Source organism: Delphinus delphis, chromosome 3, assembly GCF_949987515.2.
Source record: "Delphinus delphis chromosome 3, mDelDel1.2, whole genome shotgun sequence".
NCBI classification, from domain to species: domain Eukaryota; kingdom Metazoa; phylum Chordata; class Mammalia; order Artiodactyla; family Delphinidae; genus Delphinus; species Delphinus delphis.
In genome coordinates, this window is record NC_082685.1 from 96,873,997 (window position 1) to 96,900,417 (window position 26,421).

Sequence of the window (26,421 nt, forward strand, 5' to 3'; positions counted from 1 at the left end):
TTTTATTTTTTTTTTTTTGGTGGTATGTGGGCCTCTCACTGTTGTGGCCTCTCCCGTTGCAGAGCACAGGCTCCGGATGCACAGGCTCAGTGGCCATGACTCACGAGCCCAGCTGCTCCGCAGCATGTGGGATCTTCCCAGACCGGGGCATGAACCTGTGTCCCTTGCATCAGCAGGCGGACCCTCAACCACTGCGCCACCAGGGAAGCCCTCCCTACTTTATATTCTTGATGCCCTTATAGAAGATTAGTTGACTGTATATCTGTGGGTTTATTTCTGGGCTTTTTATTCTGTTCCATTGATCTATCTGTCTCTTTTTATACCAGTATCATACTGCTTCAATCACTATAACTTTGTAGTATAGTTTGAAATCAGAACGTGTGATGCCTCCAGCTCTGTTTTTCTTAAGATTGCTTTGGCTATTCAGGGTCTTTTATGGTTCTATGTGATTCGACAATCCCACTCCTAGGTACTTATACAAAGGAATTTAAATCAGGATCTCAAAGAGATACCTGCACTCCCACGTTTATTGCAGTATTATTCACAATATCCAAGATATGAAAACAACCTATGTGTCCACTGGCGGATGAATGGATAAAGAATATTTGGTATATACATACAATGGAATATTATTCAACCTTAAGAGAGAAGGAAAATCTGCCATTTGCAACAACATGAATGGACCTGGAGACCATTATGCCAAGTGAAATAAGCCAGTCACAGAAAGACAAATGCTCTATGATTTCACTTACATATAGAATCTAAAATAGTAAAACTCATAGAAGCAGGGAGTAGCATGGTGGTTTCCAGGGGCTGTGAGGAGAGGAGAAAATGGGAAGGTAATGGTCAAAGTGTACAAAATTTCAGTTACGCAGGATGAATAAGTTCTGAGATCCACTATATAGCATAGTGCCTATAGCTAAAAATACTGTATTGCATACTTAAAATTTTCTAAGAGGGTAGATCTCATGTTAAGTATTCTCACCACATGCGCGTGCGTGCGCACACACACACACACAAATGATAATAATATAAAGGGCGTGGGAAGAAACTTTGGAAGGGGTTGGATGCATTTGTGGCCTTGATGGTGGTGATGGTTTCAGAGGTGTATACTTATTCCCAAACTCATGGAGTTGTATAAGTTACGTACATACAGCTTCTTACATATCAATCATACCTCAGTAAAGTGGTTAAAAAAATAGCAGCACCCATCTAAATGTGGGACATGGCAGTTTAGCGAGGGGAAGAGTATTTGAATTTCGTGTAATAGTCACTAAATAAATGTTAAATCTGAGAAAACATAAAAAATATTTTAAATGACAAAGTCTGTTTTAGAGCTGTGTGAGTGCCTGGTACTTCAGACACATCTTTCCTAATACATCCTTACATTTGAGAACTTAATAAACATTTGAAAAAGAGACTTTATACCCATAAAAATTATATTTCTAGTATCCCTCCATAATCCAATTTTCTTCTTGGAAACATTTCACTGAGCCTGAGGGGAGATGTATCTCTAGATCTGTTTAAGTTCTTGACTTTCTTTTTTGCTGGAGTTGGGGGTATCCTTGGAGGCTGACACAGGGGTGGCCTGGAACTTGCTCCTCCTCTCTTTTCTGCTCTCTGCTGCTGACAATACCAATCTCCCAGGAGCTCAGCTCAAACTTCTGTGTGACTCATCCATCCCTTTCCCATATCCCCTACATCTTGACAGTTGACAATTCAGTTGATTGACTCTCCTCAATGTCTCAAATTCATCTTTTATTTCCAGTTCCACTGACCAGATCAGGCCCTTGTGACTTAAACTGGACTGTCGTAAAACCTTTTAAATAATTCCTGTATCCACAGGATTTCTGTACTCTCATCCATCCTACAGAGATAAAAGGCCGAATTTCCTCCTTTCTGAAATCTAATCACTTAGTCCAGAACAGGAAACATGAAAGGTAGGGGATAAATGTTTGTTAAATGAGTCCTGGCCATACTGCCTCTCTCTTCAAGAGCCCGTGATGGTTTCCTGTTGCCCACAGGTTGAAACTCTTCTCAGGCTGGCATGACTGAATATCAGTCTTCCTTTCCACCTTATTTCTCACACGATCCAATGACACACCCTCTTGTGACTACTCACCGTTGGGCTTGTGTTGATTTTCTCCTCCTCCCTTCTTCCAAATCTTTACTTGTCAAAGTCCTACTCCTGTTTTCAGACTTCTCTATTGTCATCTCTGTGAAGCCACCTCTGATTCTTTTCCCACAATAATTGGTCTTCTTTCATGAATGACTTAATAACTCCATTATATCACACACAGTCTGTCTTTAAGGATAGCTCTCGAGTGGACAGGGTTTCATTTTAAGTGCAATTTTGATCAATTGTTAATGTCAGCCTAAAGCACTGTATTGAGAACGGTTTTTTTTTGATAGAAGGTGCCAAAACAGATTAGATGCCATACACGGGCACAGGAGAGGAGAGAGAAAAAAATGCCCATGGAGTAGCCAACTTTGTTATAGCTCCCCATGTGTGTGTCTACTCAGCTAGACACACATGCCCGCAAAGACATTGTCTATCCTCATAGTCTCCATCACATTTTGTGTTCAGTTGGATGCTTAAACACCCTATTCCCTGTTGTTAAAAGTTTACAATCTAAACTGGAAAATATGACATTTTGAGATATAATGTGATAATGGACAAGAAATATATAAAGTGCTAATTAAATGGTCCTTGAAGGCTGGATAGGAATACATAGAGAACAAGATGGGGAAGGTGCTGTACATCCAAAAGAAATGAAATCAGTTTCTTGGAGATATATCTGCACTCCCACATTTATTACAGCATTATTCACAATAGCCAAGATATGGAAATAACCTAAATGCCTGTCATAGAGGAATGGATAAAGAAAATGTGATCTATAAATACACACACACACACACACACACACATACACACACATACATATACACAAAATGGAATATTATTCAGGCTTTAAAAAGCCAATAAATGTAAGTCCAGTGAAGTCACCTCTTAACTAGGTGTTGAATTCTCAAACAGCAAAAGTGGAAAATCTGGTATAATTAAAATTACCTTTGGAAATTCCTTAATTTGCTCATGTAGTATACATTTTAAAATGTTAAACCAGGTGCTCTGTAAATTATTCGCTCTAAACTTCAAGAAGCACTGAATAGAGCAGTGAAAGCTACAAAAAATAAAGATATCTGAGCATTCAAACTTTTCTGCCTTTAAGGTACCTGTCAAAACACTAGAAGAGGATGCAAGGTCAGCAGAAAATTTCTACTTTCCTATAGATTTTATTCCATTTTTTAGAAAGTAATAAATCTACATTTAATATTTGTTAGTGGATTTGTTTATTTTGAAACTATATATATATATATATATATATATAAAATAGAGCCTCAAGAAAGTCTTAGAACATACTAGGAGCTTAACAAATGTTTGCTGGATTTTAATTTAAATCTTGCTTATTAGTTAAACCCAAATACAAACTGTTCTTTGAAAAGGCATTCAGAAGACATCGGTTGGCTTCCTCTTTCCAAGTGGGAATCATCTGTGTGGTCCAGTGAAGAGCTATCACTCTCTTACCATCTATGCTAGTTTCAAGACACCTTACCATAGTGCTGGAAATGTGTTTTGAAGAAAGATAATGTTTTTGCCCACGAAACTTGAAAATTAGTAACATCCCGTGCTGACTAGGATATGGGAAATAGACACTTGCGCACGTTCAGTAGGAGTGTGAACTACTTAAACCTTTTTGGAAAAATTCATCCTGTAAGAGAAATAAAAGCACAAGTTCTTTTGCAGTGGCAAATACTGAAGCCAACCCATATGTTCATCATTAGGAAGATAATTGAAGAAATTATGGAAGTCCCAACACTGTGGAAAATCATGTACCTCAAAAAAAAAAAAATAGATCTATGTGTATTGATTAGAAAAGTGCCCATGATATTTTTCTTTTTTTTTTTTTTTTTATTAACATCTTTATTGGGGTATAATTACTTTACAATGGTGTGTTAGTTTCTGCTTTATAACAAAGTGAATCAGTTATACATATACATATGTTCCCATATCTCTTCCCTCTTGCGTCTCCCTCCCTCCCACCCTCCCTATCCCACCCCTCCAGGCTGTCACAGAGCACCGAGCCAATATCCCCGTGCCATGCGGCTGCTTCCCTCTAGCTATCTACCTTACTACGTTTGTTAGTGTGTATATGTCCATGACTCTCTCTCGCCCCGTCACAGCTCACCCTTCCCACTCCCCATAACCTCAAGTCCGTTCTCTAGGAGGTCTGCGTCTTTATTCCTGCCTTACCCCTAGGTTCTTCATGACATTTTTTTTTTCTTAAATTCCATATATATGTGTTAGCATACTGTATTTGTCTTTTTCGTTCTGACTTACTTCACTGTGTATGACAGACTCTAGGTCTATCCACCTCATTACAAATAGCTCAATTTCGTTTCTTTTTATGGCTGAGTAATATTCCATTGTATATATGTGCCACATCTTCTTTATCCATTCATCCGATGATGGGCACTTAGGTTGTTTCCATCTCCGGGCTATTGTAAATAGAGCTGCGATGAACATTTTGGTACATGACTCTTTTTGAATTTCGGTTTTCTCAGGGTATATGCCCAGTAGTGGGATTGCTGGGTCATATGGTAGTTCTATTTGTAGTTTTTTAAGGAACCTCCATACTGTTCTCCATAGTGGCTGAACCAATTCACATTCCCACCAGCAGTGCAAGAGGGTTCCCTTTTCTCCACACCCTCTCCAGCATTTATTGTTTCTAGATTTATTGATGATGGCCATTCTGACTGGTGTGAGATGATATCTCATTGTAGTTTTGATTTGCATTTCTCTAATGATTAATGATGTTGAGCATTCTTTCATGTGTTTGTTGGCAGTCTGTATATCTTCTTTGGAGAAATGTCTATTTAGGTCTTCTGCCCATTTTTGGATTGGGTTGTTTGGTTTTTTGTTGTTGTTGAGCTGCGTGAGCTGCTTGTAAATTTTGGAGATTAATCCTTTGTCAGTTGCTTCATTTGCAAATATTTTCTCCCATTCTGAGGGTTGTCTTTTGGTCTTGTTTATGGTTTCCTTTGCTGTGCAAAAGCTTTGAAGTTTCATTAGGTCCCATTTGTTTATTTTTGTTTTTATTTCCATTACTCTAGGGGGTGGGTCAGAAAGAATCTTGCTGTGATTTATGTCATAGAGTGTTCTGCCTATGTTTTCCTCTAATAGTTTGATAGTTTCTGGCCTTATATTTAGGTCTTTAATCCATTTTGAGCTTATTTTTGTGTATGGTGTTAGGGAGTGTTCTAATTTCATTCTTTTACATGTACCTGTCCAGTTTTCCCAGCACCATTTATTGAAGAGGCTGTCCTTTTTCCACTGTACATTCCTGCCACCTTTATCAAAGATAAGGTGTCCATATGTGCATGGGTTTATCTCTGGGCTTTCTATCCTGTTCCATTGATCTATCTTTCTGTTTTTGTGCCAGTACCATACTGTCTTGATAACTGTAGCTTTGTAGTATAGTCTGAAGTCAGGGAGCCTGATTCCTCCAGTTCCTTTTTTTGTTCTCAAGATTGCTTTGGCTATTCGGGGTCTTTTGTGTTTCCATACAAATTGCGAAATTTTTTGTTCTAGTTCTGTGAAAAATGCCAGTGGTAGTTTGATAGGGATTGCATTGAATCTATAGATTGCTTTGGGTAGTAGAGTCATTTTCACAATGTTGATTCTTCCAATCCAAGAACATGGTATATGTCTCCATCTATTTGTATCATCTTTAATTTCTTTCATCAGTGTCTTATAGTTTTCTGCATACAGGTCTTTTGTCTCCTTAGGTAGGTTTATTCCTAGATATTTTATTCTTTTTGTTGCAATGGTAAATGGGAGTGTTTTCTTGATTTCACTTTCAGATTTTTCATCATTAGTATATAGGAATGCCAGAGATTTCTGTGCATTAATTTTGTATCCTGCTACTTTACCAAATTCATTGATTAGCTCTAGTAGTTTTCTGGTAGCATCTTTAGGCTTCTCTATGTATAGGATCATGTCATCTGCAAACAGTGACAGCTTTACTTCTTCTTTTCCGATTTGTATTCCTTTTATTTCCTTCTCTTCTCTGATTGCTGTGGCTAAAACTTCCAAAACTATGTTGAATAAGAGTGGTGAGAGTGGGCACCCTTGTCTTGTTCCTGATCTTAGTGGAAATGCTTTCAGTTTTTCACCATTGAGGATGATGTTTGCTGTGGGCTTGTCGTATATGGCCTTTATTATGTTGAGGAAAGTTCCCTCTATGCCTACTTTCTGCAGGGTTTTTATCATAAATGGGTGTTGAATTTTGTCAAAAGCTTTCTCTGCATCTATTGAGATGATCATATGGTTTTTCTCCTTCAGTTTGTTAATATGGTTTATCACATTGATAGATTTGCGTATATTGAAGAATCCTTGCATTCCTGGAACAAACCCCACCTGATCATGGTGTATGATCCTTTTAATGTGCTGTTGGATTCTGTTTGCTAGTATTTTGTTGAGGATTTTTGCATCTATGTTCATCAGTGATATTGGTCTGTAGTTTTCTTTCTTTGTGACATCCTTGCCTGGTTTTGGTATCAAGGTGATGGTGGCCTCGTAGAATGAGTTTGGGAGTGTTCCTCCCTCTGCTATATTTTGGAAGAGTTTGAGAAGGATAGGTGTTAGCTCTTCTCTAAATGTTTGATAGAATTCGCCTGTGAAGCCATCTGGTCCTGGGCTTTTCTTTGTTGGAAGATTTTTAATCACAGTTTCAATTTCAGTGCTTGTGATTGGTCTGTTCATATTTTCTATTTCTTCCTGATTCAGTCTTGGCAGGTTGTGCATTTCTAAGAATTTGTCCATTTCTTCCAGATTGTCCATTTTATTGGCATAGAGTTGCTTGTAGTAATCTCTCATGATCTCTTTTATTTCTGCAGTGTCAGTTGTTACCTCTCCTTTTTCATTTCTAATTCTATTGATTTGAGTCTTCTCCCTTTTTTTCTTGATAAGTCTGGCTAGTGGTTTATCTATTTTGTTTATCTTCTCAAAGAACCAGCTTTTAGTTTCATTGATCTTTGCTATTGTTTCCTTCATTTCTTTTTCATTTATTTCTGATCTGATTTTTATGATTTCTTTCCTTCTGCTAGCTTTGGGGTTTTTTTGTTCTTCTTTCTCTAATTGCTTGAGGTGCAAGGTTAGGTTGTTTATTCTAGATGTCTCCTGCTTCTTAAGGTGGGCTTGTATTGCTATAAACTTCCCCCTTAGAACTGCTTTTGCTGCATCCCACAGGTTTTGGGTCGTTGTGTCTCCATTGTCATTTGTTTCTAGGTATTTTTTGATTTCCTCTTTGATTTCTTCAGTGATCACTTCATTATTAAGTAGTGTATTGTTTAGCCTCCATGTGTTTGTATTTTTTACAGATCTTTTCCTGTAATTGATATCTAGTCTCATGGCGTTGTGGTCAGAAAAGATACTTGATACAATTTCAATTTTCTTAAATTTGCCAAGGCTTGATTTGTGACCCAAGATATGATCTATCCTGGAGAATGTTCCGTGAGCACTTGAGAAAAATGTGTATTCTGTTGTTTTTGGATGGAGTGTCCTATAAATATCAATTAAGTCCATCTTGTTTAATGTATCATTTAAAGCTTGTGTTTCCTTATTTATTTTCATTTTGGATGATCTGTCCATGGGTGAAAGTGGGGTGTTTAAGTCCCCTACTATGAATGTGTTACTGTCAATTTCCCCTTTTATGGCTGTTAGTATTTGCCTTATGTATTGAGGTGCTCCTATGTTGGGTGCATAAATATTTACAATTGTTATATCTTCTTCTTGGATCGATCCCTTGATCATTATGTAGTGTCCTTCTTTGTCTCTTTTAATAGTCCTTATTTTAAAGTCTATTTTGTCTGATATGAGAATTGCTACTCCAGCTTTCTTTTGGTTTCCATTTGCATGGAATATCTTTTTCCATCCCCTTACTTTTAGTCTGTATGTGTCTCTAGGTCTGAAGTGGGTCTCTTGTAGACAGCATATGTAAGGGTCTTGTTTTTGTATCCATTCAGCTAATCTGTGTCTTTTGGTGGGAGCATTTAGTCCATTTACATTTAAGGTAATTATCGATATGTATGTTCCTATTCCCATTTTCTATATTGTTTTGGGTTCGTTATTATAGGTCTTTTCCTTCTCTTGTGTTTCTTGCCTAGAGAAGATCCTTTAGCATTTGTTGTAAAGCTGGTTTGGTGGTGCTGAACTCTCTCAGCTTTTGCTTGTCTGTAAAGGTTTTTATTTCTCCATCAAATCTGAATGAGATCCTTGCTGGGTAGAGTAGTCTTGGTTGCAGGTTTTTCTCCTTCATCACTTTCAGTATGTCCTGCCACTCCCTTCTGGCTTGTAGGGTTTCTGCTGAAAGATCAGCTGTTAACCTTATGGGGATTCCCTTATGTGTTATTTGTTGTTTTTCCCTTGCTGCTTTTAATATGCTTTCTTTGTATTTAATTTTTGACAGTTTGATTAATATGTGTCTTGGCGTATTTCTCCTTGTATTTATCCTGTATGGGACTCTCTGTGCTTCCTGGACTTGATTAACTATTTCCTTTCCCATATTAGGGAAGTTTTCAACTATAATCTCTTCAAATATTTTCTCAGTCCCTTTCTTTTTCTCTTCTTCTTCTGGAACCCCTATAATTCGAATGTTGGTGCGTTTAATGTTGTCCCAGAGGTCTCTGAGACTGTCCTCAGTTCTTTTCATTCTTTTTTCTTTATTCTGCTCTGCAGTAGTTATTTCCACTATTTTATCTTCCAGGTCACTTATCCGTTCTTCTGCCTCAGTTATTCTGCTATTGATCCCATCTAGAGTATTTTTAATTTCATTTATTGTGTTGTTCATCATTGCTTGTTTCATCTTTAGTTCTTCTAGGTCCTTGTTAACTGATTCTTGCATTTTGTCCATTCTATTGTCCATTCTATCTCCAAGATTTCGGATCAACCTTACTATCATTATTCTGAATTCTTTTTCAGGTAGACTGCCTATTTCCTCTTCATTTGTTAGGTCTGGTGCATTTTTATCTTGCTCCTTTATCTGCTGTGTGTTTTTCTGTTTTCTCATTTTGCTTATCTTACTGTGTTTGGGGTCTCCTTTTTGCAGGCTGCAGGTTCGTAGTTCCTCCTGTTTTTGATGTCTGTCTCCAGTGGCTAAGGTTGGTTCAGTGGGTTGTGTAGGCTTCCTGGTGGAGGGGACTAGTGCCTGTGTTGTGGTGGAAGAGGCTGGATCTTGTCTCTCTAGTGGGCAGGTTCACGTCTGGTGGTGTGTTTTGGGGTGTCTGTGGCCTTATTATGATTTTAGGCAGCCTCTCTGCTAATGGGTGGGGTTGTGTTCCTGTTTTGCTAGTTGTTTGGCACAGGTTGTCCAGCACTGTGGCTTGCTGGTCGTTGAGTGAAGCTGGGTGCTGGTGTTAAGATGGAGGTCTCTGGGAGATTTTCGCCGTTTGATATTATCTGGAGCTGGGAGGTCTCTTGTGAACCAGTGTCTTGAAGTTGGCTCTCCTACCTCAGAGGGAGAGCCCTGCCTCCTGGCTGGAGCACCAAGAGCCTTTCATCCACACGGCTCAGAATAAAAGGGAGAAAAAGTAGAGGGAATTAGTAGACATATGAGGAAAGAAAGAAGGAAAGGAGGGAAGGAAGGAGGGAAGGAAGGAAGGAAGGAAGGAAGAAAGAAAGAAAGATGCAAAGAAGGAAAGAAGGCAAGAAGGAACGAAAGGAGGGAGGGACGGAGGGAGGAAGGAAGGAGGGAAAGAAGTAAAAACAAAAAGAAAGAAGATACAGTAAAAATAAAATAAAGTATAATAAAGTTATTGAATTAAAAAATTCTTAATTAGAACAAAAAAAAAAAAGGACGGATAGAACCTTAGGACAAATGTTGGAAGCAAAGCTGTACAGACAAAGTCTTACACAGAAGCGTACACATACACCCTCACAAAAAGAGGTAAAGGGGGAAAAATCATAAATCTTGCTGTCAGAGACCACCTCCTCAATTTGGGATAATTCGTTGTCTAAAGGAGGGAAGGAAGGAGGGAAGGAAGGAAGGAAGGAAGGAAGAAAGAAAGAAGCAAGGAAGGAAAGAAGGCAAGAAGGAACGAAAGGAGGGAGGGAGGAAGGAAGGAAGGAGGGAAAGAAGGGAAAACAGAAAGAAGATACAGTAAAAATAAAATAGAGTATAATAAAGTTATTGAATTAAAAAATTCTTAATTAGAGAAAAAAAAAAAAAAAAAGGACGGATAGAACCTTAGGACAAATGTTGGAAGCAAAGCTGTACAGACAAAGTCTTACACAGAAGCGTACACATACACCCTCACAAAAAGAGGTAAAGGGGGAAAAATCATAAATCTTGCTGTCAGAGACCACCTCCTCAATTTGGGATGATTCGTTGTCTAAAGGAGGGAAGGAAGGAAGGAAAGAAAGAAAGAAAGAAAGGACGAAGGTAAAGTATAATAACGTTCTTAAAATTAAAATTGATTATTAAGAAAAAAAAATTTTAAGAAAAAACCATGGACGGTTAGAACCTAGGACAAATGGTGGAAGCAAGACTATACAGACAAGATCTCACACAGAAGCATACACATACACATTCACAAAAAGAGGAATAGGGAGAAAAATCATAGATCTTGCTCCCAAAGTCCACCTCCTTAATTTGGGATGATTGGCTGTCTATTCATGTATTCCACAGATGCAGGGTACATCAAGTTGATTGTGGAGCTTTAATCCGCTGCTTCTGAGGCTGCTGGGAGAGATTTCCCTTTCTCTTCTTTGTTCTCACAGCTCCCAGGGGCTCAGCTTTGGATTTGGCCCTGCCTCTGCGTGTAGGTCGCTGGAGGGCGTCTGTTTTTTGCTCAGACAGGACGGGGTTAAAGGAGCCGCTGATTCGGGGGTTCTGGCGTACGGAGGCCGGCGGCGGGGAGGGAGGGGCACGGAATGCGGGGCGGGCCTGCGGCGGCAAAGTCCGGCGTGACTCTGCACCAGCCCGAGGCCCGCCGTGCGCTCTCCCGGGGAAGTCGTCTCCGGATCCCGGGAACCCGGCAGTGGCGGGCTGCACAGGCTCCGCGGAGGAGGGGAGTGGAGAGCGACCTGCGCTCGCGCACAGGCCCCTTGGTGGCGGCAGCAGCAGCCCCAACGTCTCCCGCCCGCCTTGGGGTCCGCGCCTCCAGCCGCGGCTTGCGCCCGTCTCTGGAGTCAGCGCCCTCAGCCGCGGCTCGCGCCCGTCTCTGGGGTCCGCGCCCTCAGCCGCGGCTCGCGCCCGTCTCTGGGGTCCGCGCCCTCAGCCGCGGCTCGCGCCCGTCTCTGGGGTCCGCGCCCTCAGCCGCGGCTCGCGCCCGTCTCCGGGGTCCGCGCTTTCAGCCGCGGCTCGCGCCCGTCTCTGGAGTCCGCGCTTTCAGCCGCGGCTCGCGCCCGTCTCTGGGGTCCGCACTTTCAGCCGCGGCTCGCGCCCGTCACTGGGGTTCGCGCTTTTAGCCGCGGCTCGCGCCCGTCTCTGGAGTTCCTTTAAGCAGCGTTCTTAAACCCCTCTCCTCACGCACCAGGAAACAAAGAGGGAAGAAAAAGTCTCTTGCCTCTTCGGCAGGTGCCGGCTTTTCCCCGGACTCCCTCCCGGCTAGCTGTGGTGCACTAACCCCTTCAGGCTATGTTCAAGCCGCCAACCCCAGTCCTCTCCCTGCGCTCCGTCCGAAACCGAAACCCTAGCCTCAGAGCCTCAGCTCGCAGCCCCGCCCGTCCCGGCGGGTGAGCAGACAAGCCTCTCGGGCTGGTGAGTGCCGGTCGGCACCGATCCTCTGTGCGGGAATCTCCCCGCTTTGCCCTCCGCACCCGTTGCTGTGCACTCCTCCGCGGCTTCGAAGCTCCCCCCTCCGCCTCCCGCAGTCTCCGCCCGCGAAGGGGCTTCCTAGTGTGTGGAAACTTTTCCTCCTTCACAGCTCCCTCCCACTGGTGCAGGTGCCGTCCCTATTCTTTTGTCTCTGTTTATTCTTTTTTCCTTTTGCCCTACCCAGGTACGTGGGGAGTTTCTTGCCTTTTGGGAGGTCTGAGGTCTTCTGCCAGCCTTCAGTAGGTGTTCTGCAGGAGTTGTTCCACGTGTAGATGTATTTCTGGTGTATCTGTGGAGAGGAAGATGATCTCCGCGTCTTACTCTTCCGCCATCTTCCTTTCTTAAGTTAAATAAATTGTGAAATAATAAGCAAAATGTAATACTTTGCTCAAACAAAAACTGGAAACCCAACCACAGGAAAATTAACCTGTATGTATGTGTATTTGTATAAGACGTTCAAAATGTAGAAGGATATACCCTAAATTGTCAAAATTGGTAATCCCAAGGAGGTGGGGCAGTTGGATGTCTGAGGAAAGTGAAAGAAAATCATTTTACCTTTTACTCCTCTGTGGTTTGAAGGCCTGACCCAAATTCTTGGTTAACGGAATTAAAAGAAAAGAAAGAAAAAAGGAATTAAAAGAAAAAGACAACCAGGAGATGTAATGTGGAAATGAAGTGGATGGGATCTGGCAACTGTTTGGATGTGGGAAGAGGGAAATGCTTGTAGATTTCTAGCCTGAGTGGCTGGGGGAATGGTGCTATCATTCATAGAAACAGGGATATCATGAAAAGAAAGTGAATTCTTTTTTATTGCTACCAGAGGAGAAATGATAAGTTTAGGTTATCAGTCAGAGTTGTGCTGCTTCTTATTTTAAATCATAATTGCTCCCATAGGAAATCTCCTCATCTTGGTCTTGAAACATTAAAAAAACTGCTTTCTAGCTGTATTTCATGTAAACTATAGAATTAAAGAGCTGGAATGGTATCTACTATTTTACCTTATCCATGCATATTATTCCAAAACAAAAGTATATTTCTTTTTGAATTGGAAAAAAACTATAAGCATTTAAAATCACCTCAAACGTGTAAAGAAAAGTAAGTTTTCCTGCTGTATTCAACGTGGCAGAAAGTATAATATGACCTGTAAAATTTTCACTCTATGTTTCTCTTATGTTGTTTTAATAATAGTTATTCCTCTTGCTAGTGCATTTATAACTCAATGTCTAGTATATTGTCGCTAAAGATATTCTATAGAGGTAGGCTTGCAAAGATTTTTAGTTCTAGAAATAGCTTGTGCACCTTTAGTCCATAGAAAGCAGCATTAGGAATTTAGCCCTACTGAGAATTTATTTCTTGCAAGTACTGTCAAAATGCTGGTTGAACTTATTTCTGTATAATTGCATCATATTTTATGTAGGGACTAAAATAGACATGTATAATCCATCAGTATGAGCCCCTTTGCATGAATAAATGAATCAACAAAGTCACCTAAATAAATCATTTTACTTTTCAACTCAGTTACCCATACCTTTATTCTCCATTCATCACTGATTGTGTTTTTACTTCAGACACTATTTCTTTGTTAGTCTTTCTTCGTTGAATTATGTGGGACTTTCCATGGGAAATGTTTTTCGTATTTTATGTGTTATTCTAATCTGAGTTAAAACATGAACTCCTGTAACTACTGTGTCTTTATTTTGAGTCTAAATAATTTCATGAGTTTCAAAACCTTCAGAGAACTGTGTGATTATGATGCTGTGTGAATTCATAAGATGATTTATTATATTGACTAATTCTTGGAGTTTGCATTTAGCTACACGTGGTCCCCCATTGGAGGAAATAAAATAGAGATAATAAATTTAATATTTTGTATATTTTTCTTGGTTTTCAGAAAATAAATACTGCTGGAACCAGTAATACAGATGTCCCCTTGGCTGTTCCCGGAATGTACCAATTGGACATTACATTAAGAAGGGGTCAGAGTTTAGCTGCCCGAGATCGAGGAGGTAAGAACATAAGAAAAATGTCATCTGGAAGCTTATTCTCTGTGTTTTTGACAAACTTTGTTTTCCTTGTGGTTTCTTAAGTTAAAAAAAAGTCAACTATAATATCAGTTTTAGAAGTTTCAGTTCAATGATGTGGCTCGAAATATCGTCTGACTCCTGTGACCATAGAGGAAGAGGTTATGATGCAAGTTTGAAAACTCTGAATTGTCCCAACCCAGACAGCAAGGTCCCTACCAAACTTCTGACAAACTAGACTCTACATTATATATAATTAGTGACATAATCAGTTAAGTAGATGAAGCACATTTTTGAAGCCATATCAGAATTCATCTTTTCACAGACCTGAAATACTTTTTGCTGCATAGATTTGCTCCATTGAATCCCCTGAAACTGCAGAATCTTGGACTAACATCTCACCAAAACTTTGGAGATTCCCAGCAAGTGATTTTCTGAGGCTTGGTTGGACCTGGCAGTAATCTCATGGTGGATTAAACAGGTCTCTGTAGTCCATGATGAAGGAAAAGACAAGGCAAATACTCTTTAGTTCCTGGATTCCATATCACAAGGCAATCTCCTGATGAACTTACCTGGGGTATGTTAATTATTCCTTGAACCCTGGTTAGGGGCAGGACAAAAGATAGACCCTAACCAGACCGTATAGCATCTTTTGCACGTTTTGAGATAACACTGCTTCGGGATGTGGAGATCTGAGGGCCTACATTCCTAAAGGAAGCTGAATTTGGGTGTAATTCCTCCCACTAAGAAGGAGGAGAGCCCCTGAGCTTCTAACTCATTGTCAGACGACCTGCAGAGTCCTCCTGGAATCACAGGAGCTTGTTTTTCTCCTCCCACTTTTTTTGACATCCATACTTAGGCAGAGAAAGGAACCAAATAAGACCATAATTTGTAATTTTTATCTCCTGTCTCTACAAAAATAAACTAGAGAAAATGAGTAACATAACAGTGGGTTTTGTAAGATTAGAGATGATACAAATAATAGATTTAATGTTTAAGTACAAACTAGTAAATATCAGAATATTCTTAATGAATGAAGGTATGATTAGAAATGTTAGAATTTAAACACAGGGGGAATTTTCAAAATTCACCATCGGTTTTAGTAGCTGAGGACAAATGTTTATGGAATTGAACTGCTGGTCTCAAAAGAAGTTACAGGGGCTTCCCTGGTGGCACAGTGGTTGAGAGTCCGCCTGCCGATGCAGGGGACACGGGTTCGTGCCCCGGTCCGGGAGGATCCCGCGTGCCGCGGAGCGGCTGGGCCCGTGAGCCATGGCCGCTGAGCCTGCGCGTCCGGAGCCTGTGCTCCGCAACGGGAGAGCCCACAGCGGTGAGAGGCCCGCGTACCACAGAAAAAAAAAAAAAAAAAAGAAGTTACAATTAGCTTGGAGGATAAAAATAATACTATTACCATAGTATTATTTCACTGTATTTATAAAACATTTTTTAGTCTTCAGAGCAATCTTAATTACATTACATTACAACATTTGATCTAAAACAGAATTGAACCAGGCATCAGGAGATCAAAATTTTAGTCCTAGATATGTCCTCCCAACAATATTAAATACATATGCACACAATTATTTATTGCAGAATTTTTTGTCATTATAAAATGCCCATAAATAGAAGAGGTGGTTAAATAAGCCATGGTACACCCACATGATGAAATAATATGCAACTGTAAAATAAATAAGGAAAATCTTTAGGAATTGATATGGAAAGTGTTACAGGACATATTATTAAGTGAAAAAGCAAAGTGCAAAGGGTATCAACATTATGAAATGTTTTAGGTAAGAAAGGAGGGAGTATAAGGGATTATGCGTTATCTGTTCATTTCTACAAAAAGGAATATCAGAACTAAAATCCAGAAATGAATGAGATCGATAACATAACACAATATCGGTAAGAACAGGTGTCCAGAATGTGGGATAGGAATGGGGTAAAAAAGGTAAGGAGGAAGTCCTATATGCATTGTTGACAAGAATGTCAACAATATACTTGTCACTATACAAGTAAACTTTCTTGTATAGTTCTAACTCTTTAACCATGGCAATATTACAGAAAGAATTGAATGAGTGAATGGAAGGATGGATATATAGATAGATAGATAGGTTCCTGCATCCTGTTGATATCTATAACCACACCTCAGGGGAATGGGAATAAAACAACTAATCTAAGTGATTAAGTAAAACCATATTTGGGTTATACACTATAAAACTCAAGACAAAAAGAAAGATATATAAATAATGTACTTCAGAGAATGATTTTCAATTCTGAAAGTACTTACTGCATATGCTAGGAATGAGCAACTAAGTAAGTATATTGTAGATAAGAAGAGTCAGATTTCTTACTGCTGGAGAAAGAGGCCAAAGACATGGAATGGGGGAAAGCTAGAATGCACCTTGTGGTGTTAGAAAGGTATCGGTATGAACTGATGGTTCCTAATATATATACAGATAGATAGCAATTAAGATGGATAGAGGTGTGTGTGTGATCTCTCTGCTGAGAGGGCCTAGAAGTCATCACAAAGGTGTAATGACAAAGTAGAAATCCACATACTTTTGGCCCAGATCTTGGTTTCTAAATACAATTCCTCCAGTGAAAGTAAGCAGGGCTCCTGGAGAAATGGTTGACTGCAGATCTGGGGCAGGGACAGGACAAGATAAGCCTGGAACATTTTGCAGCGCCAGAAAATAAGGAAGTACTGAAAAATTGATGTCAGAATGTCAAAATGAAATAGAAGCCAACTTAAAGGAGCTCCTAATGATCAAAACTGGGACGATTTCAGCAACAAAATAAATAATGGTAATAATGGATTATACCCCATAGAATAATATAAATATCTATGATTTCATACTGGTAAATACATAATTAAATAAATAAATAGGTGTGAGATAAGGTAAAGCTTTTCCTTGTGGTAGAATTCTAATGAACAAATATAGACAGGAAAATAGAAATCACCTTACAACACCATAATAATTATTACAGGGCTTCCTTGGTGGCGCAGTGGTTGAGAGTCTGGCTGCCGATGCAGGGGACACGGGTTTGTGCCCCGGTCCAGGAGGATCCCACATGCCGCGGAGCGGCTGGGCCCGTGAGCCGTGGCCGCTGAGCCTATGCGTCCGGAGCCTGTGCTCTGCAATGGGAGAGGCCACAACATGTGAGAGGCCCACATACCGCAACAACAAAAAAATTATTACAGGCAAAAATCATCAATTGAGGCTAAAACTATATGTGCAAAATTATGAGGTGAAACAGGATATTTGCATCATTTCAAAGTATTTCCCCACAAGATACATATAAATTACAAAGGGGAAAAAAAGTAACTTTACAGTAGAGAAACTTGGAAGACATCCTTTTAACCAAGGGCAAAGTTAACATCAGCAGTAATGAAACAGACAGGTGTGATGACCCTGCTGATATGATGCGCTGAGAAAGGGACATCCTGTGTGGCATTCTTGTCAACAATGCATAAAGTCAATGTCATCATGAGAAAACATCAGGCAAACTCTGGCAACATATGATGCCAGTTACCTGAGCTAAGTAGCATCTGCCCTCTAGGCAGTGCATGCACAGTCTTGTTCCACCATTCCGTGTCTCCACAGTTGTGAGTCTGGATGGCATTGTGTATGCACCACTGTCTTTCTTGTAGTAGCAATTTATTCTCTCCAGATGCCTCTGCCCAAAATAGGAATTTTTTAAACATAAAATGAGAGGGCCGTGTTCTTAAGAAATATGGGAGAGAAAATATTACTTTGTAGAAGTGAAGAATATCCCAAAGTGTTTAAAATGCAAACTGTAATCCAGCTTCCCTATCTGACTCACATGCCTGCATTTATGAAGTTTTTAGTTGGTAGATATGAGAGGAGATATATAAACAGAGGAAACAACCTGAGTTAAGTTTGGGATTGATTAAAATTTATCATAACCTGAGTTAAGTTGGGGATTGATTAAAATTTATCATAGACCCACCTGTAAATAACAGTTGGTGTTAAGCATATGATTGGATAGATAGCATTGGGTCCCTTCAGATTTGTGAATTTTATATAGATATAGATCTACATCTATAGATGTAGATATATAGATATATATATATAGATATAGATATAGATATAGATATAGATATCTATATCTATATAGATATAGATATATCTATATAGATATAGATATATATATATAGATATATATAGATATATCTATATCTATATCTATGTATCTATAGATATAGATATATAGACCACACATTGGCATCCCACATGCCGTGGAGCGGCTGGGCCCGTGATCCATGGCCGCTGAGCCTGCGCGTCCGGAGCCTGTGCTCCGCAGCGGGAGAGGCCACAACAGTGAGAGGCCCGAGTACCGAAAAAAAAAAAAGTGCATCTCTGAGTTCCATTTATTAGAGACACCGTCCTTAAATTCACTTGAGGTTAATTAGCTTGCTTTCATAGTTTTCCATATTTAGATTTCTTAAAGGATATGCTCCTTCTTGGTGTAAGGATAAAGGAAATTTTATGTGTTCATGGGTTTCAGTGCATTGTGCCTATAGGGAGAAATAGTCTCAGGAATTTAGTTACGCATTCTCTGAAATTAGATCATATAAAGTATACAAAATTACCCTTTCCATAAATTTTGACAGGTCAGTTGGCACAGTTGTACCAAAAATGTAAACCCATTCCTAATTGGTAAACTGTTTAATATAGTCAAACCTTTATAAGGTTATGTATGGCCCATTAATTAATATTATTTTAAGAGAGAGCCTTCATTCTAATTAGCACTAAATTAGTCTTCTAAATTTGGGGTTAGAGAGAAAGTGAAAAGGTCTATGGGGCTTTATTAGTGCTTATCATAAAATAAACCATTAAAAATAATAGCAACAATATTCTAAAGCAAATAACAACAATTAGATATGTCTCTTTGCTTTTACAAGGTGCTATTTCTTTTTCTGCTGATTTTGGGTTAGCAGTCTCCTTTCACAAAGTCGTCTGTCTTTAGACCAGAATAGTCCTGGAAATCCTGACTTTCAAGTCCACTGGCTCAGTTGGTCAGGTATTTACTCTCGGTGGCAATCTCAGCTTACATTTGGAAACCTCAGCCATGGGTTTATTCTTAGCAGCCTCAACAATCTTCTCCACCAACTTCTGAGACTTACTTTCTAATTATTTATTTATTTATTTATTTTGCGGTACGCGGGCCTCTCACTGTTGTGGCCTCTCCCGCTGCGGAGCACAGGCTCCGGACGCGCAGGCTCATAGGCCGTGGCTCACGGGCCCAGCCACTCCGTGGCATGTGGGATCCTCCCGGACCGGGGCACGAACCCGTGTCCCCTGCATTGGCAGGCGGTCTCTCAACCACTGCGCCACCAGGGAAGACCCTTACTTTCTAATTTTAACGAAAGACACAATGTCTGAATTTTAGCTTACAGTGGGAACCTTTAGGCAAGCAGGAGGCGAAAAAAAGAGGCCACGCATTGGTGGTAGATGGAATGCTTCTGGTTAATTTATTACAGAAACAAACACACCAGAATGAAAGAGTAGAATCTCCTGTTGGAAGTGATCACAGAAGCATCAGGCAATAGGGTCATCAGGTGATGATTACCCTGAGGGGAAAAATATGTTAGGGACAGTGAAGACATTGGCAAATCTTCAAAACCTTGCAATCAATAAATACTACAGAGCATGCACCAAAAGCATCTCCAATTGATAAAAAGTGTTTTAAAACTACAAATAAAATGTTCCCAGAAGTAAATTTATTGACAGCCATTGCGTCATCCCTTGTGCATAAGTATGAACATGCTTCCACTCCTAGACCCCAATGGGACCTGTAATTGCATATCAAAAAGTAGTACTTTATTGATATAAAACTGACCTTGGGTAGACTGAGCTTTTCTTTTTGTTTTGAAAACTTTTCCCTATCCCCAAAAAGAATATTCCATGCCCATTTTGACCCCCTAGGTTCAAGTAAACATCAGACCCACAAGACTATCCACAAGACTACCCAAGGCCACACTTGACACCTCTTCAGGAGGATATAGGGCGGGAACCACAGTTCAGCAGCAAGACAGCCTCAGCTACCCCTTGCTGCAGCCCATGCAGCAGCCCCTGCAGCCATCCGGGAGATATCTTCCTTAGCTACCAGGTAACACAGCGCAGATGGAAAAAGACAAGATCGCATTGAGCAGGTGTGGAAGCCTCTATGGTATAAAAGCCTCCTTTCTCACAGGAGCTAGTATCTCTTGTAACTACTTCATAGTTTCCAGGGACATGCCCAGTTACAAGCATCATTACAGTCAGGAAGCCCAAAGATATGGCTTCCCAACAGGTGTTTCTACTTCTCCCAGTCTAGATGAAATTTACCAACCAGGGCATCATTTTTACCTTGTGTTGCTTAACAACATAGTTAACATACTATCTATTGAGGGTTATAAGAGAAAAGAGTTAACCAAAGGTCATATTCTCATGAAGAAGAAGGAAATGGTTTCCTCATACTGGGGCAAGCATTGAGAACATTAAGAAAATACAGGGCATTCCAGTTGTGCCTAATTGTATCAGTCGGCCCCTCCTTGCTCAAGTGCCACAGGAAGGGCTTCAAGGTGAGGTGATTTCAAGCCTTTGGTGCTACCTAGCAGCTGTTGAAGAAGCATTAGAGTTGGTTTGGATGTAGAATACCCTATCAGATGTGTTAGTCCAAACTGAGGGGCTGACCTTGGAGAAGAGGAAAATCAAAGAGAATTTTCAGACAAACACACAAATGCTCAAGGATGAGAAATAGCTACAACCTTGTCTGTGTTATTAGTGAAAGTAACAACACTTTACAGCAACCATAACAAAGGAAAAACAACAAACAGTTTAGTGATTTTAGGTTGTGTAGACATAACAGACCCTTACTATTCTTTCTGTTTGCTTATTTTTTGTAAATAAATGACCATGGTCATAAAATACACAACATCACAGAAAAAGCAGATCTTCTGAAAGTATGTATTCAGTTTGGGCAAGACAAAACCTTTCTTCTATGCAGAAAGCAATAAATTTGTTATTACCTTGTATTGAGAACAGTCTCGGTACTCAATGACCATTTTTCTTTCTAAGCTACCAGTTCTCTGTTATACATAAACTTCTTTTAAAAAATGATTTTATTTATAATTTTTTCATCTTAAACTTATTGGGGTATAATTTACATAGAGGAAAACCTACAGTTTGATGAGTTTGACAGAAAAATACAGTCATAACCACCATCAAAATCAAAATATAGAACATTTCTCATCGCCTTACAAAGTTCCCTCATGATCCTTTATGGCTAATTCTCTCCTTACACTCCTAGCCCCTGGCAACAACTGATTTGATATCTGTAAAAATCATTTTAAATTACCTCAATATGTATATATGTTAAATATGGGCAGATGTATATGAAATAATGATAGATAATAAATTTTAGAGATTGAATATAATTAATTTTATAAAGCATGATACTTTTTTACAGCAGTAATTTTATCCTCGTAATTTGATGCTATTTATATTGCAAATGTATTTACATATTGAAAGAATACATTAAAAAAATCTACTCAGTGAGCCCCAATGTAAACTATGGATTTTGAGTGATGATGATGTGTCAATGTAGGCTCATCGGTGCAAAGTACCACTCTGGTTGGGGATGATGGTAGATGGGGAGGCTGTGCTCGTGTAGGGGGAGGGGTATGTGGAACTCTCTACTTTCCACTCAGTTTTGCAGTGAGCCTAATACTGCTCTAAAATATAAAGTCTATTAAAAAAAAAAAAGAACAAGGGCTTCCCTGGTGGCGCAGTGCTTGGGAGTCTGCCTGCCGATGCAGGGGACACGGGTTTGTGCCCTGGTCTGGGAGGATCCCACATGCCTCCGAGCGGCTAGGCCCGTGAGCCATGGCCGCCGAGCCTGCGCGTCCGGAGCCTGTGCTCCGCAACAGGAGAGGCCACAGCAGTGAGGCGCCCGCGTACCGCAAAAACAAACAAACAAACAAACGCTGCTCTGTGGTGATCAGGTACCTTTGCTCTGTCTCTATCTTAATTTAGTTTAAGTACACAAAGTAATAGAACTACAGCTGACATGAAAAACTTACCAGAATCCTAAAATTTTACTCAAGGAATCCGAATGAAATAGCATGCAGCACTGTCTGAAGTTTCAAGCAATCATGTTTTTAAAAATAAAGTTACTACTTATTTTAGTTCAGTTTGGTTACATGCATACTTCTATCCAGGCAATCTTAAACTTAGTGTAATTAATGGTCTGTTCTGTAAGACAAGTATGCAAATTTCCCAGTTTTCTGTTATAAAATCAATCTGATTGACATGAACTAAATGTTATGTTATATATCTCTTTCTGATTTAGGCAAAGAGAACACGTTTAGTTGTCTTTTTAGCCAAATTTAACAAAACAATTTGTTATTCAAGGCCACAACAGTGAGAGGCCCGCGTACCGCAAAAAAAACAAAAACAAAAATGAGCAGATGTAGATATAGAACAGTGATTCTCCAAGTTGAGTCACTAGACCAGCAGCCTCAGAATCACTTTGGAATTTTGGAATCTTTGGGCACAACCCCAGGTCTACTGAATCCTAAACTCTAGGTGTGCGGCCCATCCATCTGTGTTTTAAGAAAATTTCTAGGTGATAGTGATGCATGCTTAAGTTTGAAAAACAGTGATGTAAATGTCCTAAGAATCTAGCCACATGGAACTGCTCAAATACAACTCAGAGACCACAGAATTTCTCGTATCTAACCATTCTCTAGAAACCTGTGAAACCATTTTGGGCTCCCCTTCCTGGAGCCCCGATGTCCGCTAGATACTTAACTCTCTCTCCAGTCCGCTAGATACTTAACTCTCTCTCCAGTCTCACTTCTCACTCACCATCTCACTTCTCTCAGGTCTAATGTTAGATGGCAAGATGCCATAAAACCATAGTACAGGAGCCCTTTCAAATGGCCCTTAGACTGTACAGCAAGGAGCTCTGAACATGAGCTGGAATGGCCACACTTTTGAAAAGCCTAGTAGTTTGTTGGTCATAGCTGCTCTTAAAGAGGAAGGTCAGGGAAACACAAGGAATCTAGAGTGTTCTTGTGTTGTTCCTTGATTTAGAAGCTGACGTCTGCTTGACTTTGATGTTCCAATGAAGCAGGCTCTGTGGGTCCTCCAAGAATTGTGACTAGAACTGACTGAAAATTACAGTCAGTTGAGTTATGAGAGTGTATCAGAAACTTATTACAAACTTTTCTGCAAGTAAAGAGGCCCCTGGTAGGCCCATTTAAAGATTCACTCCTAAGAACATTTTATTGATAAGTTTTTAATAGCTATATTTTATTGATGAAAAATTAGTCGATCTAAGAAAGAAATGGAAAATTTTATTCGAGCCAAATTGAGGATTATAACCCAGGAACAGCCTCTCAAAAAGCTTCAAGAACTGTTCTGCCCATTAGAGGTCAAAACACAGTTATATAAGTTTTTGAAACTTAGGGCTGTACGTTAAGTGACGTATCATTGACAGTCGATACAATCTAATGGATAGTGGATTATGGGTCATCATGGCCCCTCACAAAATCTTTTTAAGGAGTTGTCTTGGTACTAAGAGAATGCTGTTCTTTGTGGTTGAGCACCTATTTCTGCCTATGGGGAGGTCTGGTCAATGTATAATGCAGATGCACAATGCCTAGTAGAGGGGAGAGGAGAGGCCAAAGGGCAGAGAAAATTTTTTAATGTTTAAATTTTTCTTGTCTTGCCATAAAGTATCGATTTTATTTCACATTTTTTTCCTAAAAGCAAACAAGTTTCTAGATCAAAGATCAGACGTTATTATTTATAGGATTTGTTCCCCATGCTCCACTCTCTCCCTTTGGGGAGATGCAAATGTCAGCTGCAAACACAAGGGGTCTGTACTGTGGGAGAAAACCCCCAAATTACGCAATTTGGAGTTTCTATAAGAACTGCTGCACAGCAGCCCCTCTTGAGAGAGAAAAAGAACACATCTTCCTAACATAAACATATCCTCTCTTAGGAACAGAGAAGATTCTTAGATCTTTACAATCATTTAAAATGTAAACTCATAGCTAGCTCTAAGCCTATCATATGGTCAGGCCACTCAAGATGACTATTCTCTTGCTCTCTGTGCATCCCCTGCTCAACCAGTCTCTGCTTCCCCTACCCCTACTCACCTGACTGACCTTCCTTCTTAATCATAGAGCTTAATGAGTAACTGCCTACCTGCTTGCCCACCACCCACCCCTCCACCCTCCCCTAGCCCCAGCTAGTGATTGTGCTAATCTTTAGATCAGAAGGGCTCCATTATGATCATTTATCAAAGGGCCAGTGAGGGGTGTGCCCCTCTGCTAGTTTCCCTGGTAACCGATGAGTCAACTTAACATCACACCCCCCCTTTAACTGGTAGCCTCCCTCTCCCTCCTACCCCACTAGCAAAGACTGTACATGGTGTGATGCTGCTCCAGGACCTTGCTTCAGGCATGTGAGATGCCCTATGCACTAAACCACTGATGTCTCTTCCGCTCTCAAGGCTGGGCAGCTACAGGGCTCGTAGGCCTTCGGGCTGCAGCCCAACACCTATCAACCGTAGACCGTAGAATATAAAAAGAAAATGGTTCTGGGGAAAAGGAAATACCCTATCTTTATAGCATATAGTTCATCATTTATTATGCCCTAGTTATTTGTTTTACCTTTCTGTTAAGCATGGATGTTGTCCATTATGAATATGTGTACATGTTTTACAATTATGGTATAAAGTGAAATTTTCTTCATTTTTAAACAATGACCAATTTGTCATTCACAGACATCTTTCAAATGTAGACTAATGGGTTCTTTCAAATTTTGAAAGATTACAGTTTTATAACAAAAGGTACTTAGAGACAATGACTACAAAATTGTATAATTATGCTTTTCTAAATTTTCTAGAGTTTTGAGAATACATTATCTCTTGAAAAAATTATTGAAGAACAATTCCTCATTAAATTTAGAAAAGAGTGAACAAAGCTTTGTTCTTTATTAAAGAAAAATCTGTGAGTGTAAATTATAAGAATAACTAAAATAAATTGCTTTTCCACAAAGTACGTTCAAGTTTAAAAATTCTCAGACTTCAGTCAATTTACTTTAATATCTTATTAGCAGTCTGTAATAGAAGAAAAGACCTCATGTTGTAGGTTGGGTACTCCAGAAGCAGAACTTGAGACAGGGCTTTGTGCTTCTCTGTGGAATAATCCCAGAAAGCAGCAGTAAGGGCAAGGATGAGACAGGGAAGGAAGGAGGCCAGTACAGGATTAAGAAGAAGCAGGTTATCTTGGGGACCTCTGGGATGTGGTGTGAAATGTCCCCAGCAGGTTCCAATGAGGAGCCAAGAAGGTGGACTATTTATTTAACAATTCCCATTTGCCATTTGCTAAGGCCTGCTGCCAAGGGTGTGGCACCTGTGGCCTGGTGCATGGACAGGCCAAACATGCTACTATAACACCATAAGTGCTTGAGGAAGGGGTGGAGGTAGAATGCCTTTGGTGTTTAGGAAAACTGGGAGTGCAGACGGGAGTTGGCTGGACAAAAATAGCATCTGCTAGAGCATAGGTTGGGCATCAGAGAGACCAGAAGTAAGTTGCTGAAAAACTAACCTTCATACGTAAAACGGGGATAACAACAGCATCTACCTCCTAGGCTTGTTCTCCTAGGCTTGTGATGTTGCGGATATTTCTCATCCTTTTGTTTCTAAACCTTAAAAGCACAGAGCTTGTATTTTCTCCTAAAATATCATATTCCTAGTTCCTTAATCATTTCAGAATTGCACTCTGAGATCATCAAAATACAATTATGGAAAGGAATCATTGTCAGTTTTCAAGACGGCAAGAAAAATAAAGCTAGAAAAAAGCAATTAACGTCTCAGAGTATTTAAAATTGCTTGAAGTTTATTTTTACTGATCTCAGTTTCACTATTCTGATTCAGTAAGGTTGAGAAACCAAACTGTTCTTTACTGTTGTGAATAATAGGTGTCACAGAGGAAGTCAATAGTTTTTCTTTTTACTCCATCACATATACCAAGCCACTGATAGAGCGAAAGGACAGTGCACCTCAACTAATTATCACTTTTGAAATACATTAATGTAGAGTATCAGTAATGGAGAAGACTGAACAAGATTACATTTTAACTTTTCCCAAGAAAATAAATCGTCCTTAAAATTTTATTAGTAAAGACAAGAACATTTTAGATTTACTATTGCTTCATGGTACGCATACTATCACTTTACAGATCTCAAATTTGTAGGATACTTATGAGGCTGTTTCTCCTATGATTTGATCTATTATTAGGTGTTGTGCTTCTGGGTGGATAGGAGGATCTAGTTTATAGCCTTGTGAAGACAAAGCATTGCATATACTACTTTGTAGGAGAAATGGTAGCCAAAGTAATATGGGAAGTGTATGGGGAGACAGACCTAGCCATGCCAAGGAGGGCCCCAGAGTTGATAATTCTCTGATTTATCTGTGTCTTGGCCTCTAGGTGGAGAGCTTGT

The 26,421-nt window shown here is 39.8% G+C and overlaps 1 protein-coding gene across 1 annotated transcript in view; it reads left to right on the top strand.

Moving 5' to 3' along the window:
- Nucleotides 1–26,421, top strand: part of MCTP1 (multiple C2 and transmembrane domain containing 1) — a 546,887-nt gene that overhangs the window by 228,200 nt on the left and 292,266 nt on the right. The window contains exon 2 of the mRNA XM_060009153.1: nt 13,768–13,882. Coding sequence (XP_059865136.1) covers nt 13,768–13,882 — 115 coding nt within the window. The remainder of the gene's footprint in view (nt 1–13,767; nt 13,883–26,421) is intronic.